Source organism: Catharus ustulatus, chromosome 2, assembly GCF_009819885.2.
Source record: "Catharus ustulatus isolate bCatUst1 chromosome 2, bCatUst1.pri.v2, whole genome shotgun sequence".
NCBI lineage: Eukaryota > Metazoa > Chordata > Aves > Passeriformes > Turdidae > Catharus > Catharus ustulatus.
The window spans coordinates 42,464,996-42,479,612 of NC_046222.1; the positions used below are offsets into that span (position 1 = coordinate 42,464,996).

General features: G+C 37.4%; 1 protein-coding gene across 1 annotated transcript in view; it reads left to right on the forward strand.

The window, feature by feature from the left end:
• LOC116993230 (rho GTPase-activating protein 42-like) overlaps positions 1-14,617 on the forward strand; it is a 149,997-nt gene that overhangs the window by 41,655 nt on the left and 93,725 nt on the right. The window contains 1 exon segment of the mRNA XM_033053639.1: positions 12,198-12,259. Within this exon segment, the coding sequence (XP_032909530.1) occupies positions 12,198-12,259 (62 nt within the window).

The following is a 14,617-nucleotide window of genomic DNA, read 5'->3' on the forward strand; positions in this document are numbered from 1 at the left end:
AAATGTAAAAACTGAATTGGGGTGGCTGATGCAGTTACTGCCATTTCTGTTTGTCCTACCTTTCTTCTGTGTCAGGAGTAGCTGACAGTAGGAGCTCTCCCAAGTCCCTGTAGTTTGCATCCTGGTGTACTAACAGGTACTAACAGTACTAGCAGATGCTAAAATTCATGTTAGTTCATTTTACTGTGTTGGACTGCAGACTGTGGTGTCTCAGATACTGCTTGCCTTGGAGCTCCTCCTGTGCGCAGAAAGAGGTTGAGGCAGGCAATGGACAGCAACAACTTTGTTGTCCTGGTGCATTCTGCTAAGGAGTTAAGGTGAGTCAAAATTTGATCTGAACAGCTGAGTAGATGCATGGACAAGTCCATGGTATTCACAGAGTAAGATGAAGTAGCTTTTGTGTCTCTCATTGATATTTTGATCTTCTGGATTCTCGAAAGTGTATTCTACTTTATTGTCCTCATTCCATGCCTTCAACATACCCATTTCCCCCTTCTTTGTGATTTCATTTTTTCTGGATTTGGCCATCCCAGCAGAAGTATGAATGCCTGTGGGGAGACAATCTAAAGACTAGAGTGTTGCTTTATAGAATTGTTTTGAAAATAATGAGTATGTACTGTTGATGCATATAATACACTTCTAGTAAAATGGCATAACATTTCAGAGTTGTCAGGCTAGCATACCTCTTGAAAAATAGGATCTTATTTTCAAAACCAGATAGCAGTTTGATCAACTCAGCTTTGGCATATTCATCTTCAGGTTTAAGCAAGTAAAATAAAGGACTTGTACTTTCTGAAATCAAAATGCTTAGTAGAGTTTAGGGTTTTAAGTACAGGAACATTTTGATCCCTTTGTAGGCGTAAATTCATTAAGCAATTATGGCAAACCTAACATCTGCTGAAGTATTTGGTGATATTTTTCCTGAACTTTTTCACTATTCAGGCAACAAATGCACAAAACTTTGAAAATCAGAAAAACAGTATTAATGATTCTCAGTTGCATTCTGAATATATTGCTTTTGCATTTACTTCCTCTGTTTCAGCACTCATAAAGAGCCACACACAAATATGGTTTTTACAGCTGGGAGGATTAAAATATCAGGATTTTTTCCTTCACTTAAAGTATGGATGGGCCTCTGAAGAATTGGGTATTGGCAAGCCTGAATTGTAGTCATAATTGCTTCTAATTCCTTTGTTTATGGAATGCTATGATTGAATATTACTTTTGCAGCTTAACATTGCTGCAAACAATGTACATTTCTCAGTGGTTGTTTCCTATGTTGTCTTGTTATTTAGCTGTTCAAAAAACTTGAGCTTGAATCAGCAATTCTTATCTTAGAACAAAAGATTTGTACTCATAGTACCTTTATATCACAACTCTTTCTAGTGGGATGGGGGAGGGAGAGCAAGAGAGGATTGTAATCTGATTGCATCAGAATCCATCTTTGAACTTAACTGTTTCTGAATATTCCATGTTTTTTAGAGCTGTTCTTCCTCTGATATGTGATAGGTTATCAGTCAACTCTGGCAAGGCCAGATCTGTTCAAATCAAAGGTTAATGGTCAATTTAGTTGTGGTAAAGATTAATTGAATTAAATGAACTTCTATGGTATGCTGTAGCTTTTCAATAGGGGCCAATTCAAGCTGCTATTTTTTTTGAAGTAGGTCTCCAGCAGCACTTTAAGATCACTTCGAACCTGTTAGACAGAATTTGTGTATTGAATATTGTTTTCCACACCCTACTGAGTTCTGTAGCTGTAGAGCTCAGCTCCACTGCTTTGCCTGTGGCTCCATCAGGTGAAAAGAGAGGCTGATTTCTCTTTGACAGGTATGATAATGTAAAACCCCATTTTGTAGTGTGGCATAGAGATGCAGCATTTCTTAATGATCACTTATCTAAACCCCTATCTCATTATTCTGTGAAAACATAGGAGAAATGATGTATTTGTTGTGACTCGTCCCAAAAGCCTCTACCCCTTCACAGAGCTGTAGAAGAAAGAGGAGAGACAAGAAAAGAGTTAGTCATTTGTAGACTATTTTGATAAAATGCTTTGTGCAAGCACATGACTGCTTGAGAGATCCTTCTCATGTTCCTAAGAAAATGGAAGAAATTATTTAGATGATTTTAAATGTTTTTGCTGGCAAGCCAAGATGTTGTGTTTCAGAAGAGGTGCTGTAGAATAGTAGAGTCTAGAATGAGCTTTTTCTACCACATCTCTGCCATGTTGAAGAATTCATGCTGCACAAGATAGGAAATTTTCCAAATGTATTTTCAAAATCTGTACTACTTTTGTAAATAGAGTAGCACACTAACACAGAGTAGATATGCAACTGTATTTTTAATAAAGCATTAAAAGTGTAATGGTGGTAATGGAATTATTCTTTGGTGTGGGTTTGTTTTTGTTTTGTTTTTAAAAACGTGCTGTGGGTTAGACAGCCATTATGAACTTTAAAAATTTTTCAGGACTCTCTGAAGTGTTTTGCGCTTGCTTGATCTATTTTGAATTTCTACTTGTTTTTGCTTTGTGAGGTTCTGCATGAGTAGGACATGGCAATTTACTCATATAAAGTCAAGTAATTGTATTTATTTAAAATGTGTAACATTGCATGTCTTCAGGTGATCTCTCCAATTACTGTGTTTGACAAGTGCTGACAGTAAATCTGGGAATTCTAGATAACCTGAACTTTCTTGCAAATCTTAATTTGTATATAAACATGTAGCTTTCTGTGTAGACCTCCGTTGAAAAGTAGTGGAGTGGAAAGTGTAAAAGTATTGGCTCAAAGAATTGTTTTTACTTTTGTACAAGGCTTGTACTTGTATGTTTAAATATTTGTGACATGATAGCTACTTTTTATAGCAAAGAATTCTCGAATATGATACTGTTTGTAACTGGCTTACCCTGATGGAGCTTTGTTTCTGTAATGGGGAAAGGATTTTTACTTTTAATAGCGGCCCTGCACTTTATGCTTTACACATGTTTAGAAAAATACTTCAGAAAATCCTTTGCTATATTTGCTCATTAAGTTTTGCAAAGTGAAAATACTCTTGAGTTAAAGTTGCCTCATATAGTATATACTTGTTATACTGTCCTGCGAACACGTCTTGCAGAGCTTTGGTCTTCAGTTAAGCTCAGATCTTACTTTGGTGCCTTTTATGGTTCTTATGTTGGCCTGCAGCGTGGGGCACACGTGCATGATGCTCAGGCAGGAAGTTCCATTCTTACTGTGGAATCACTGACCTCTTCTGCTGGTTTGTCTCACCTTTATAGTGTGACAAAACCCAAATGCCTGGTATATGGCCTGCTATAGCAAATCAAATCCTATAAACCAGGGGAGGTCAAACACGGAGACTGTTGCTGAATATCTGATAGCTTCATTGTTGGGGGAATTTGGGGGTGGGATTCGCAACACTTACTACCATCTCTATGTCCTAAAACTGTGAAGAGCCAAAATGCTCATAATTATGATGTAGAGAAAAAATTACCGCTGAATTTACTCTTGAGCTTACAATGCCTTGACTCAAATGAAATAGAGATCCCTTGGGGTTTCTTTACTTTTAGTTACATGTATTTGAGTAGCTGTGCCCTGATGAAATTCTCTGCTTGCCAGCATGTAGTGAAACATGTGATCATATTTGGAGAAAAATACATAGACCTTGAAGGATAAATTTGGGCATGGAAGGCTTAATTTTGTCATTTTTCTTGCTTATTCATTTGTGTAATTTCTTTGCAGAAGCTTTAAAACTGCCATTTTTCATCTCTGTCTTTTTGCTGTTATCATACTTTTTCATCCTGATCTATAATTATTTTTTTGGCAAATTTGGATTTCCTTATGTGCAGTAGCACACTTATTTTCAATAATTTAAAAAAATTGACAAAATACCTTTCCCCTCATAGTTCAAGGAGGGAATTGTCACAGGAAATAAAGATACCACTGAAACTTGTGCTCCCTGGGAGATGCTTCAAAATATGAAAGATCATGATAGTATTTGATTTAAAAAAGCATTGGATTAAACCCTTGCAAACTAATTATGGAGCAAATAGTAAGAATGTTCATTTATTGAGTCTGAAATAGCTTCACATTGTCTGCTCTACGAATGTCTTGATTCTATCACAAGAGCAGTACAGACCAGACAGGGTTGTCTGTACCTTAGTGTTCCTTCCCATGATGGCAGTCTTCAAGGAAATTTGTAGTTATTTGGATTGTAAATTTAAACCACTGTCTTCTGGCAGAAATAATTGTCACTTTAAAAATGTATTTCCATGCTGGGGTATGTTGATGTACAGTAATTTCATAATTATAAGCCACATTGACTATAAGCCGCATCTCCACGTGTTGGCAACTTTTCATTCTTTGCCCGTATATAAGCCGCACCTGATTATAAGCCACCGCACGTTACAATACAGAGTGTGATTAAAGGTATCTATTCTATCACCATCTCTTGAGGGTGAGGGCAGTGATCCTTATCTCAACGGCAGATATTCTGCTAATGGACCATCCCTTGAAACCAGGCAGGGCATTGTTCTTTATCTTTTCACAACCCACCCTTCCTCCAGCGAGTCATTTTCTGCTAATGGCCCATTGAGTCCCACTGTGGGACTGATAAAATTACTGCATCCCATTGGAAGTTGCTCCAGCCAGGGAAAAGAGCCCAACTTTTCCTACCAAAATAAAAACAGAGGTTTTGGGACAGTAAGGGAGCCCCTTTCTCCACTAGACTCTGGAGGAAAACCGGATTTCTCCACATCACCACTGGACCTCCGGAGGGAAACTGCACCTTGTACAGGAGCACTGCTCCAACTGAATCACATCTGTCACTGCAGGAGGATGCAGCCATCATTTAATGGGACTGGTACCAACACCCTGCCTGACAGGGTGTCTGGTTGTACTCTGACTTTGTCAGGGTTTGGAGTTTGTTTCTTTGTAGTACTGTATTTCTATTTTAATTTCCCTAGAAAAGAACTGTTATTCCTAATTCCCATCTTTTTGCCTGAAAGTCCCTTGATTTCAAAATTACAATAATTTGGAGGGAGGGGGTTTACATTCTCCATTCCAAAGAGAAGTTCCTGCCTTTCTCAGCAGACACCTGTCCTCCAAACTAAAACAGCAACTTTTCGTTCATTGTCCATATATAAGCCGCACCTAATTATAAGCCACACTTTGGGTTCGGACCAAAATTTTAGTCAAAATGGTGCGGCTTATAATCGTGAAATTACTGTAATCTTTAAACCTCTTCACTTGAATTTTTGTTTCATTCTATGTCTTTTACTACTGGAAATGCATTTCACTGTACTGTAGGAAGGACCAAACAGCTTTTTTTACTGTTCTTGTGGAGGCTGTGGTAAATGTAAACACAGACAACAGGAATGCATAAGGTCCCTATTACAGATCCATAAAATCTGATACCTAGATTAGGAAGGTAAGAGACGCCAAATGGAGAACAATAAGGCAGCAGGTACAATAATCATTTTCCGAATTTGAAATAAGATTGAAACTCCATGAAGAAATTAACTATTATCTTGATATTCTAACTTCTTTTTTCACAATGGAATCTTCTAACATAATTCATCTCTTGACACCAATACTCAGCCTAAAGTTAAAGGGTATCTGTCATGCTGCAAGCTTGCAAACTGGAATTTACATAAATACCTAACTGATATTATCTTAAACCTTAACAAAAGAAAGCAGTTGCTGCATTTCCTCTATTATCTTGGGAGTGATACTCAGAAAGGAACAAAATAACTAAGATAAACATTGATTTCAAATTCTGTACTCCTCTCCTATTTTGTCATCTCTTCTGCTTTCCCAGTAAATATTACTTACAGTACAGAGCTCAGTCTTCCAAGCTGAAGTTTCTCCAAAAATACTGCCATTTGGAAAGTTAAGGAAGATGACCTAGGGTAGAAATAGTGGAAGAAATAACAGTAGATAAAGAAAACAGAAAACCTGAGCAATAATTGGGAAGATTTATCAGACATATGTCTTCTTGTCCAAATATAGCTTTTCTGAAAATGTGTTTTAAAAACAAAAATAACAACTGTTTTCTATAGGAAAATGTTGCAATCATCTTGCACTACTGTTTTTTAAATTATGTTACAGAGGTGCTCCAGGCCAGTCAGCATTAGTTATAAAATGCTTTGGCACCAGTACTCTGTTTAAAGTTCAAGGACATTTGACTTTTTTCACAATTTGGATAAATTATTCATTATTTCTGTTTATCAATTTCTGTTTATAGAATAAGGTGTTGATCCTTCAGCTTGTTCCCATTGGGCTTAACTGTAATTCCCTTTAAAGCTTTAGGTAACTGTATGCTTTTTATGTTTTACAGGCTTAATTCAGTAGGAAAAATAGGGGGAAAAAAGGGTAATTAACAAATCAGTCCAGATAATGACAGCAGTAAAAGAAACCTCTGTTGTATAAAATGAGGCTCCATTTAAATTCATAGCCAACATATTGAAAGATCAAGATAATGACAGGGCTTGGGAGTCTTTCTTCAAGACATTCCTCCTCCTTATTTTGTAATGTGAAAACTTGCCATAATAGTGATATTTTGAGACATCCCATTTAGTTACCTACTGATAGACAGTACAGATTCTCAGTGGCTTTAACAACATCCACAACTCTTGTTAAGTAGAAATTATTGAGAAAGCAGATGATTGTCTCTACATACCTGTTGTGACCTGTCAGTGTTACTCTGAAGTGTTTGTTTTTTGTCTTCTGTGGCTACTCTTGTCCTACCTACAGTACCTCCCCATCACCACCACCTCAGATACTTTTTCACTAGGTCTTAAAGCAATAAAAAGAAGGATGGAAATTTTAATTGCTGTTGTGATTTGTTGAAAAACTACTTGTTGTGACTGCAGTTGATGCTAATCATTAAAAGCTCTGGAAATACAACTGTGAATTAACAACTATTTAATAATATATTTATTTTAATTTTAGATTTGGAAAATAAAGTCTCTTCTCCCAGCCTTCATGGATCTTACATTTTGTTTTCTCATGGAAGTCTAGTAAACAAGTGTTAATCCTTAGAAAATTTCCTTATGGTCCATTGGTCTATCTTGAATTCTTGATATATTATTTATAGGGAAAAAACTCCCTTCTAGACTTTAGCTGAAGTTTGTGCTCAAGCATGAATTCAGCAAGTCTGTGCCAGTTATGACCAGTTCTAGAGTATGTACTTGACTGACCTTCCTGCCAAAGAGTGCTGGGAGCAATGTACAGCACAGTCCCGGCAGTTCCTCAGTCAGATCAGGAAGGCATAGGGAAATCTCTGACAGTCTTGCTCATTTTGCCTTTCAGACAGCAAGGTGTCATAAGAACACATCACATATATCCATATGTATTATTTTTTTCTGTGCTGGCATGGTGCTGGTATCTGCTCATAATGCTATAAAGTCTTATTTTGTGTACTTCAGAATACGTAAAAATTGTCTATGCTTCGTTTAAGAGTGAATGTATAAGTGGAAGTAAAAGCAATGCTCCACAGAAAAGAACACTTAGTTGTATTGTATATCTTCCACAGTAGCTTCCAAACTTGGCTTTGTGCCTTTCATTTCAGTACTGGTCATGCAAAACTATTATATGTGTCATACAGTTTGTCATCCTTTTCTCATTAAATGTAGATTATGTCATCTCAATTGTGTATGGCATTTAGTGGTACAGTGTAACACTGTTCTCTTAAATATTAAGCTAAGGTTGATAGAGTAGCTTCAGTAATTTCCACAGACATATTTTAAGGTGATACATTCTCTACACAAGTATATAACAAAATCTTCATAAGATTTATTATGTCCATTTTTTTTCCTATGAACAACTGAGTTGATTTCAATGCAGTAAACCACATTTGTAGAGTGTACAGTAATTTCATGACTATAAGGCACACCCTTTTGACTAAGATTTTCCCCCTAACCCGGAAGTGCACCTTATAGTCCGGTGCACCCCTCACGGCACTGCCCCTGCCAGGTGGAGGTGGGCCCGGGGGCCCATGTCTGACGGGTTGAGGCGGGGCCTCGGCCAGCAACTGCGCGGGGGGAGCTGGGGGCTGCCTCGCTGCAAAAAAAAAGTGCACCTTATATGATCTACAAAGTTGCGAATTTTGCCAACTCCCGGGGGGTGCACCTTATAGTCCGGTGCGCCTTATGGTCGTGAAATTACTGTAAATGTATCATATTTTTAATAAGCATTCTATAAATTCACACAAATTAATTTTTATTCTTTTTTACTTCTCCCTCATTCTCTCAAGTCTACATCAACCTTCCATTCCTTTTTAATTATATGAGTGTGGAGCTGTACCATGTGTTTTAAATGATAGGGATTTTGGGAAAAAATAAACGTTGTTGATCTACACCATTAATGTTTAAGCTATTGGTACTGTTAGTTTGTGTCTGTATGAAGCAAGTTAATTAAAAGATGTTTCAATTAAAAGTAAAGAGAATACTTTTTTTTTTTTTTGTGGTAAGCAAAATAATGAGAGCCCTTTCTCCTGAACACGGGAAATTTTGCAGCGCATTGTTATTGAGTTGGGAACACTCCAGAGAGAGCAGCTGGCAACCTGTTGTGATTGTGATGAATGAGACCACAAGTGTACATCTGAGTACACATTCAATTGTTTTTGTTTCTTGGGTGTTGCTTTTCACAGGCATCATTTCTATCATGATACCAAATGTGTCTTATCACTCCTTTTGAGTAGCCCTTAAATAAAAAACAGGCTGTAAAACTTTTGGGAATTTAAGTTAATATTGCCCAATGACTTAGAATAAAATACTGAGTCAGCACTTCATTTTTCTTTAAATGGCCCACCAATATCAATAATTCTTTATGAAAATAACTGAAAATATCTTTAATCTATTAGGCTGCATATTGTACTTCATATTATTGGTGTGTTTTCAGAATTTATCTCTTATCAATACATTCCCATGACATTTCCTCTTGCAAAAGACTTGACTCTTCTTCCTCCCACCCCCTTTTGTGTTTACAAAGTTCACTTTAATTCTTCTGTGTCTATTCTGATTAAAAATAAATGGATTTTAAAAAATGTTGTGGCATTACTAATAAAAGACTGTGAAGCTGGTGAGTAATGCCTGAGTGTCCTGACAGACAGTGGGCTGCATCTGATACAGACAGGTCTGATTTCTAAATCTTCTGGTTTTCAACTACACAAAAGCACCTCAACTTATTATTGTTGAAATATCTGTTTGTTTCCTGTTGGGAGCTGTGAATCCAGAGTTAGATGAGTGTACCTGTGCCCAGAGTTTGTGCTGAGATCCTGATGAGAGTCATGGAAGGGAAGCACATCCCTGCCCAGATCTCCAAGGTGCCCAGTGCCCTGGGGGTGAATTGCGTCACCCCTCTCAGTGACTGCTGCCCTCAGCATCTGTGTGCCCCAAACTGAGGTGAGGCAGAGCTGTGGCCTTTCTGCAGCCAGAGGCTCTGTGGGAGAAGCAGGGAGAAATAAGGACAAAGGGTACACTAGGAAAAGAAGAGCAAGGGCTCTCTTGCCTTCCCTTCCCCACTCCCACTGCAGCTTCTACCACAGCCAAAGTTCTCTAGGGACAGACTTTGACTTTTAATTGAGGTCACATTGAGCAGGGGTTGGATAGGAACAAGGGTGTAATAACATGAAAGATCAGTACTGCAGTACTCAGGGCTGTTGTAGGAGAACTGGCGTGGATAAATCCTTTCTCGATGTGTGTGATGGCATTGCAAGGACAGAAGAACCATTGGGGTCACCAGAGATGTCCCTGTTGCAGAATTCTCTGTACTGGGAGTGCATCCTTCACAATGCTTCAAATAACACAATGCACATGTTCTCTTTGCGCACCTCCTGAGCTGGGAAGGACATCCCACGGCTGGATGTAGGGATGGATGTGAATGTTGAGCAGTTGAGCATCAGAGGTATAGTCAGTTTTGATGCGAAGGTGTCTCTGCAAAGTCTCATAAGATCAGGGGAATGGATTGTCTTAGTGCTGCGGAAGAGTGTAGGTTCTGTGTTCTTAGTGAAACTTTGACCTTTATAATTCCCCCAAAGATGAGCCAATGGGGAAGAAAAGATGGAGACTCAGCCTTACCCAAGGCGTTGTACAGGTGACAGACTAGTACCTTTACACTAGTGTTAAATATTGAGGAAAATCTTGATTTACATACTTACAGAATGTATTTTATATGTTTTTTTCCTATGGGTGACCTGAATGTGTTGAAACCCTAAGCAAAACGTTTAAATTTTGAAACTAAAAAACCTTTCGGTTCTGCCTTGAAATTCCAAAGATGAATTAAAAGCTTCTCGTACTGGTTTTGTGTTTTCGGTTTCTTTTACACTCCCCTTCGTCCTCCCACCACCCTCCACTCCTCCACATCCTCATAGTTTAGCCATGTCCATCTGGTTAATTGCTTATTTAGGTTTTAGTATTTCATGTTGGGTACTTAGATATTCATGAGTGTAATGCTCTACAGATTCCTAGTCAGGTATAACCAATCAGTTAATCATCTTATTTCTTTACCTGTTTGGCTTATTTTTTTTTTTTTTTCATGGGATATTATGAGCTAAGAGATTGAGTTAATTCAGTGGATATCAAACTGAAATTCTTGATATGAACATAACTGGCAAAATCTTCTGGCACTTGCATTTTCAGGGAAAAATATTGAAGGAAAAGACTCAGTACCCAAGTAGATGGATGTTTAACTTCCCAGGTGTATTTGGACTAAACCAAGAACTCATAATGGGAAAAAAAGGATTTGTCAGCAAACAATGACTTAGAGGTCAATATAGGCAAGTTTAACATCACAGTTGCAAAGAAAATTAGCTATGTAATTTCTTGCAGAAGAAATTGAAACAAACAGCAAAGTGTTCGTCAACTGTAAAAGTTAACAGAGAGAAAGGAGAATTCAAGGGTGACCTCTGCAAGGTCCAGATGTTATAAAGCATAGAAATTATTTTGGAATGGTCCAAAAACTAACTAGCAGATCATGAATGCAAACAAGGCAGTTAAGGCAAGCCAGAAACTAGTTCCTTTTAAAGGATCTGCTCCAATACTTACTTTCTAGAAAATGTGCTTATTTCCTTAAATCTTTTAGAGGAATTGCAAAGGGATAAAGCTGTATTATTGGAGACCGACACAAAAAACATTTAAGAAAAGAAAAAAATAACTAAGGGGCAGAGTTCCATTAGCATACCATCAGCACTATGTGTTGGTTAACAGTGAATAATTTTTCAATCCTGTTCTTTTGAGAAAATCTGAGTTTTGTTTCATGTCTGTTTTTTACCTCTTTCAAAATTATTGAGGTAGCCTCAAATTTATTGTGAGAAACCGTAGTATTTAGCAATCTGTATTCTGAGTTCAGAGCTTTAAACCACAAAATGTAGCATCCTGTCATTGGTAGCAATTACTACTAGTTGCATCCAGAGAAAGTAAAAAGAGATATTTGGCTCTCTTCTCATGATTGTTCTCTGGGATTGTCGCCTGTGGGACTGTGGTGCTGAATCTGAGTAACCCCTATGCCCTTGAGAAAGTAATACAAATGGAAAGAAAGTTTTCTAGGCAGGTTTGTCTTAAGCTTTTTCTGAATGTTTTCCTCTTTCTTGCCCTCTTTTAGGGGTTAATTCTTGTATTATGTTTCCATTGACTCTGCTTCAACCCTTTGACTTCTATTTGAAAGCAGTTTTGAGCAAAGCCTCTGTCACAGTTGTAACAGAATTCAAAACTTATAAATCAATCATCTGTTTGTGTCACCTGAGACCTTGTCCTTGTAAAACATAAAGCCAAAGAGCAGTTAAATCTAAACAGTTGGCATTTCTTCTAAAATGTTGAGTTTCAAATATTTACCCAAATATTTTTCATAGGTCTCCCTCAGTGGGAGAAACTAAATTATTTTCTTTATGCTCCTAGTATGCTAAAGTGAATTTCATGGATGAAAGTGGAATTTTTCTGTTTGAGACTGATCTTTCAATTTTTCAGGTAATTCAGTTTGCCATATTCCATTTAAAAATATTTTCAAAATACATAGGACTCTTAAGATTTAGGTTCTTTTTCTTTGCTCTTGACGGCTGCCTGCTTCAGTCTATCTTGTTTAAGGCTACTTATTACATTGCAGTGTAAGAGCAATATTTTATCATTGGAGCTTCAATCAAGACAATGGACTCACCTGGTCTTAAAATCTCATTTTAATCAAAATGGTCTTTTTTCTTTATTTTCCTTTCAGCCCAGTCATTGAAGGAGTTTGCTCGGCTCCTGATTGCTGTTGAAGAGGAGAGAAGACGACTGGTAAGTTTGCTGAGAGTAGTCTTGCATTGGGCCTCTCCTTGTATAAAATAGTACACTTTTTTCTATTCCCCCTGAAGTGATTTTTTAAAAAAATTATTTGCGTAGTAGAGGTTATTTGGAATTCTTATCCAAAAGCAGAAATGTACTAGCACAAAAAGTAAACTGTTTAATAAACTGTTCAACCAAAGCCTTTTGAATCAATTTAAAAATTGTTTTCTCTCAATTTACTACCTCCCTGCTCCCTGACCCAAAAAAAGCTTTGAATGCTTGTGTACCTTTCCTTTCCTGCAAAAAGCTTATATTGGAGACGTAGACCTGTATTTATGTATAATGAAATACTCTTGAGTGTTGTCCAGTGAATGTATGCTAGTAATCCAAGAATATGATAAGTAAGTGATAAGAAGAGAAAGCGAATTTATCACCCAAGAGAAACTCTTGTAGAGTTATTATGGATCAGACTTGCCAAAGTGATCCATTGATATGGTGTCCTTATGCTGTTTGAATCTGCCATTTGCTTTGTTTTTTTTATTTCTATTCAAATACAGCTTTGTTAAAGAAGTTGTAAGTGTATTTTTATGCAACTATTAAAAAAATCCAAGTAAGGAGTGAAGCTATTTTTGTCCTTACTTGGGAGTCAGTCATGAATAAAGAAGTGAGCTAAGAATTAACATCAGTAGGGGGATTTTTAAATATTGTGAAAGTTTAACCAGCTCTAATCCATCCAAAGATTATGTCTATCCTGGTTTTCCTTCCTCTTATGGGTACTTAGAATATTGAGGTAAGGGTTTTATGACTCAGATTGGAACAAATTTACTAGTTCAGAAAGAAGTTTATATAAAGTTGTCTTATCCTAGAAGTAAATAGCCATAGAATTGCTATCCCACTATTTCAGCTTAGATAAATATTTTAAAATAGCAAAGTCATAGCATTTATTTAGTACAGTTGCATAGGTAATATCACTTAAATGTATAAATGTATACTTTTTTTTTGCTTCATGCAAAACATCTTTTCCTGGGTAGTTGGAAGAATGAGGTGACTCTTCTGTACTTACCACCTTAAAAGTTGGTTAGCAGAAGACTTATGAATTCCTTAGTTAAACAATGTTTAAATTAATAGCTTTCCAGTTAAAGATTGTTATGAGCTAACTATTAAGGAGAAAAAAATTAATGAATAGGTGAGGGGTTTATTTTTCAAACTCTTTAGTCTTTCATAATATGTACAAATAATTTCCTATTGTTTTCTCTCCTTGTTTCCCCTCTCTTTTTTTTTCCCCCTCAGACGAGTCTACCATTTTCACTTTTGGAAGTTTATGGCCTCTCTTTGGTTTGTAATTTGATCTTGCCATCCAGAGTTTTTGTGAAAGATGTAGTGGAATTATACATTTTGTTCTGTAACAGTATGATTTCCATGGGAATGCATGGATTGTATAGCTGAGTGTGGCAGGTTGACCCCAGCTGGATTAGCAGTGCCCGCCAAAGCTGCTTTGTCATCGCCCTCCTCATCTGGACAGGGGAGGAAAAATGCAAGGGAAGGCTCATGGGTTTAGATAAGGGCAGGGAGAAGTCGCTTGGCAATCACTGTCATGAGCAAAATTACTCGACTTGGGGAAATTTAATGACAATCAAATCAGAGTAGCGTAATAAGAAAACAAAACCCAAATTTTAAAGAAACTTCTCCTGCCCCTCCCTTCTTTTGAATCCCAGCTCGCACTATAATCCCAGTTCTCTGCCTCTTACCTGCCATTGGCACAGAAGGCAGGGAATGAAGGCTGCACCTCCTTCCTGCTCAAGAAGAGCAATCCTTACGCTCTTCCCTTGCTCCAGTAGTGGTCCCTCCCTCGGGGGACAGTCTCCATAAACTTCTCCAACATGAGTCCTTCCCATAGGCTGCAGTTCTTCATGACCTGCTCCATTGTGGATCCTTTCCAGAGAATTGAGTGCTTCAGGAGCAGGCTGCTCCAGTGTGGGTCCCTGTAAGGTCTTCATGTAGGGGGAAGCTGCTCTTGGTGGGAAATCATTTGTAACCAGCCTTTTGCTCAGTTTGGAATAACCTCATTCAGTTGTTGCTCTCTGTCCAGAAAGAGAATATGAGAACATTGAGGACACACGGTTTTCATGGTAGTTATATTTACATAAGAAAATTTATCAAACTTAAAATTTCTCTAGGTTTAAAAGGTTTGAGCTGCCTGTTGGTGGGATTTGTTTAATTATTATTGGAGTAGAAGTATCACCTTTGTCAAAGATGTGGGTTTTTTATTCCCCAGTCACTTATTGCAGTTTTCTACATGTCGTCACAGAATCCAGTGTCCCAAACAGATTGCTAGTATAGGTTTTTTGGTTGACAAACTTGTAATTTAGC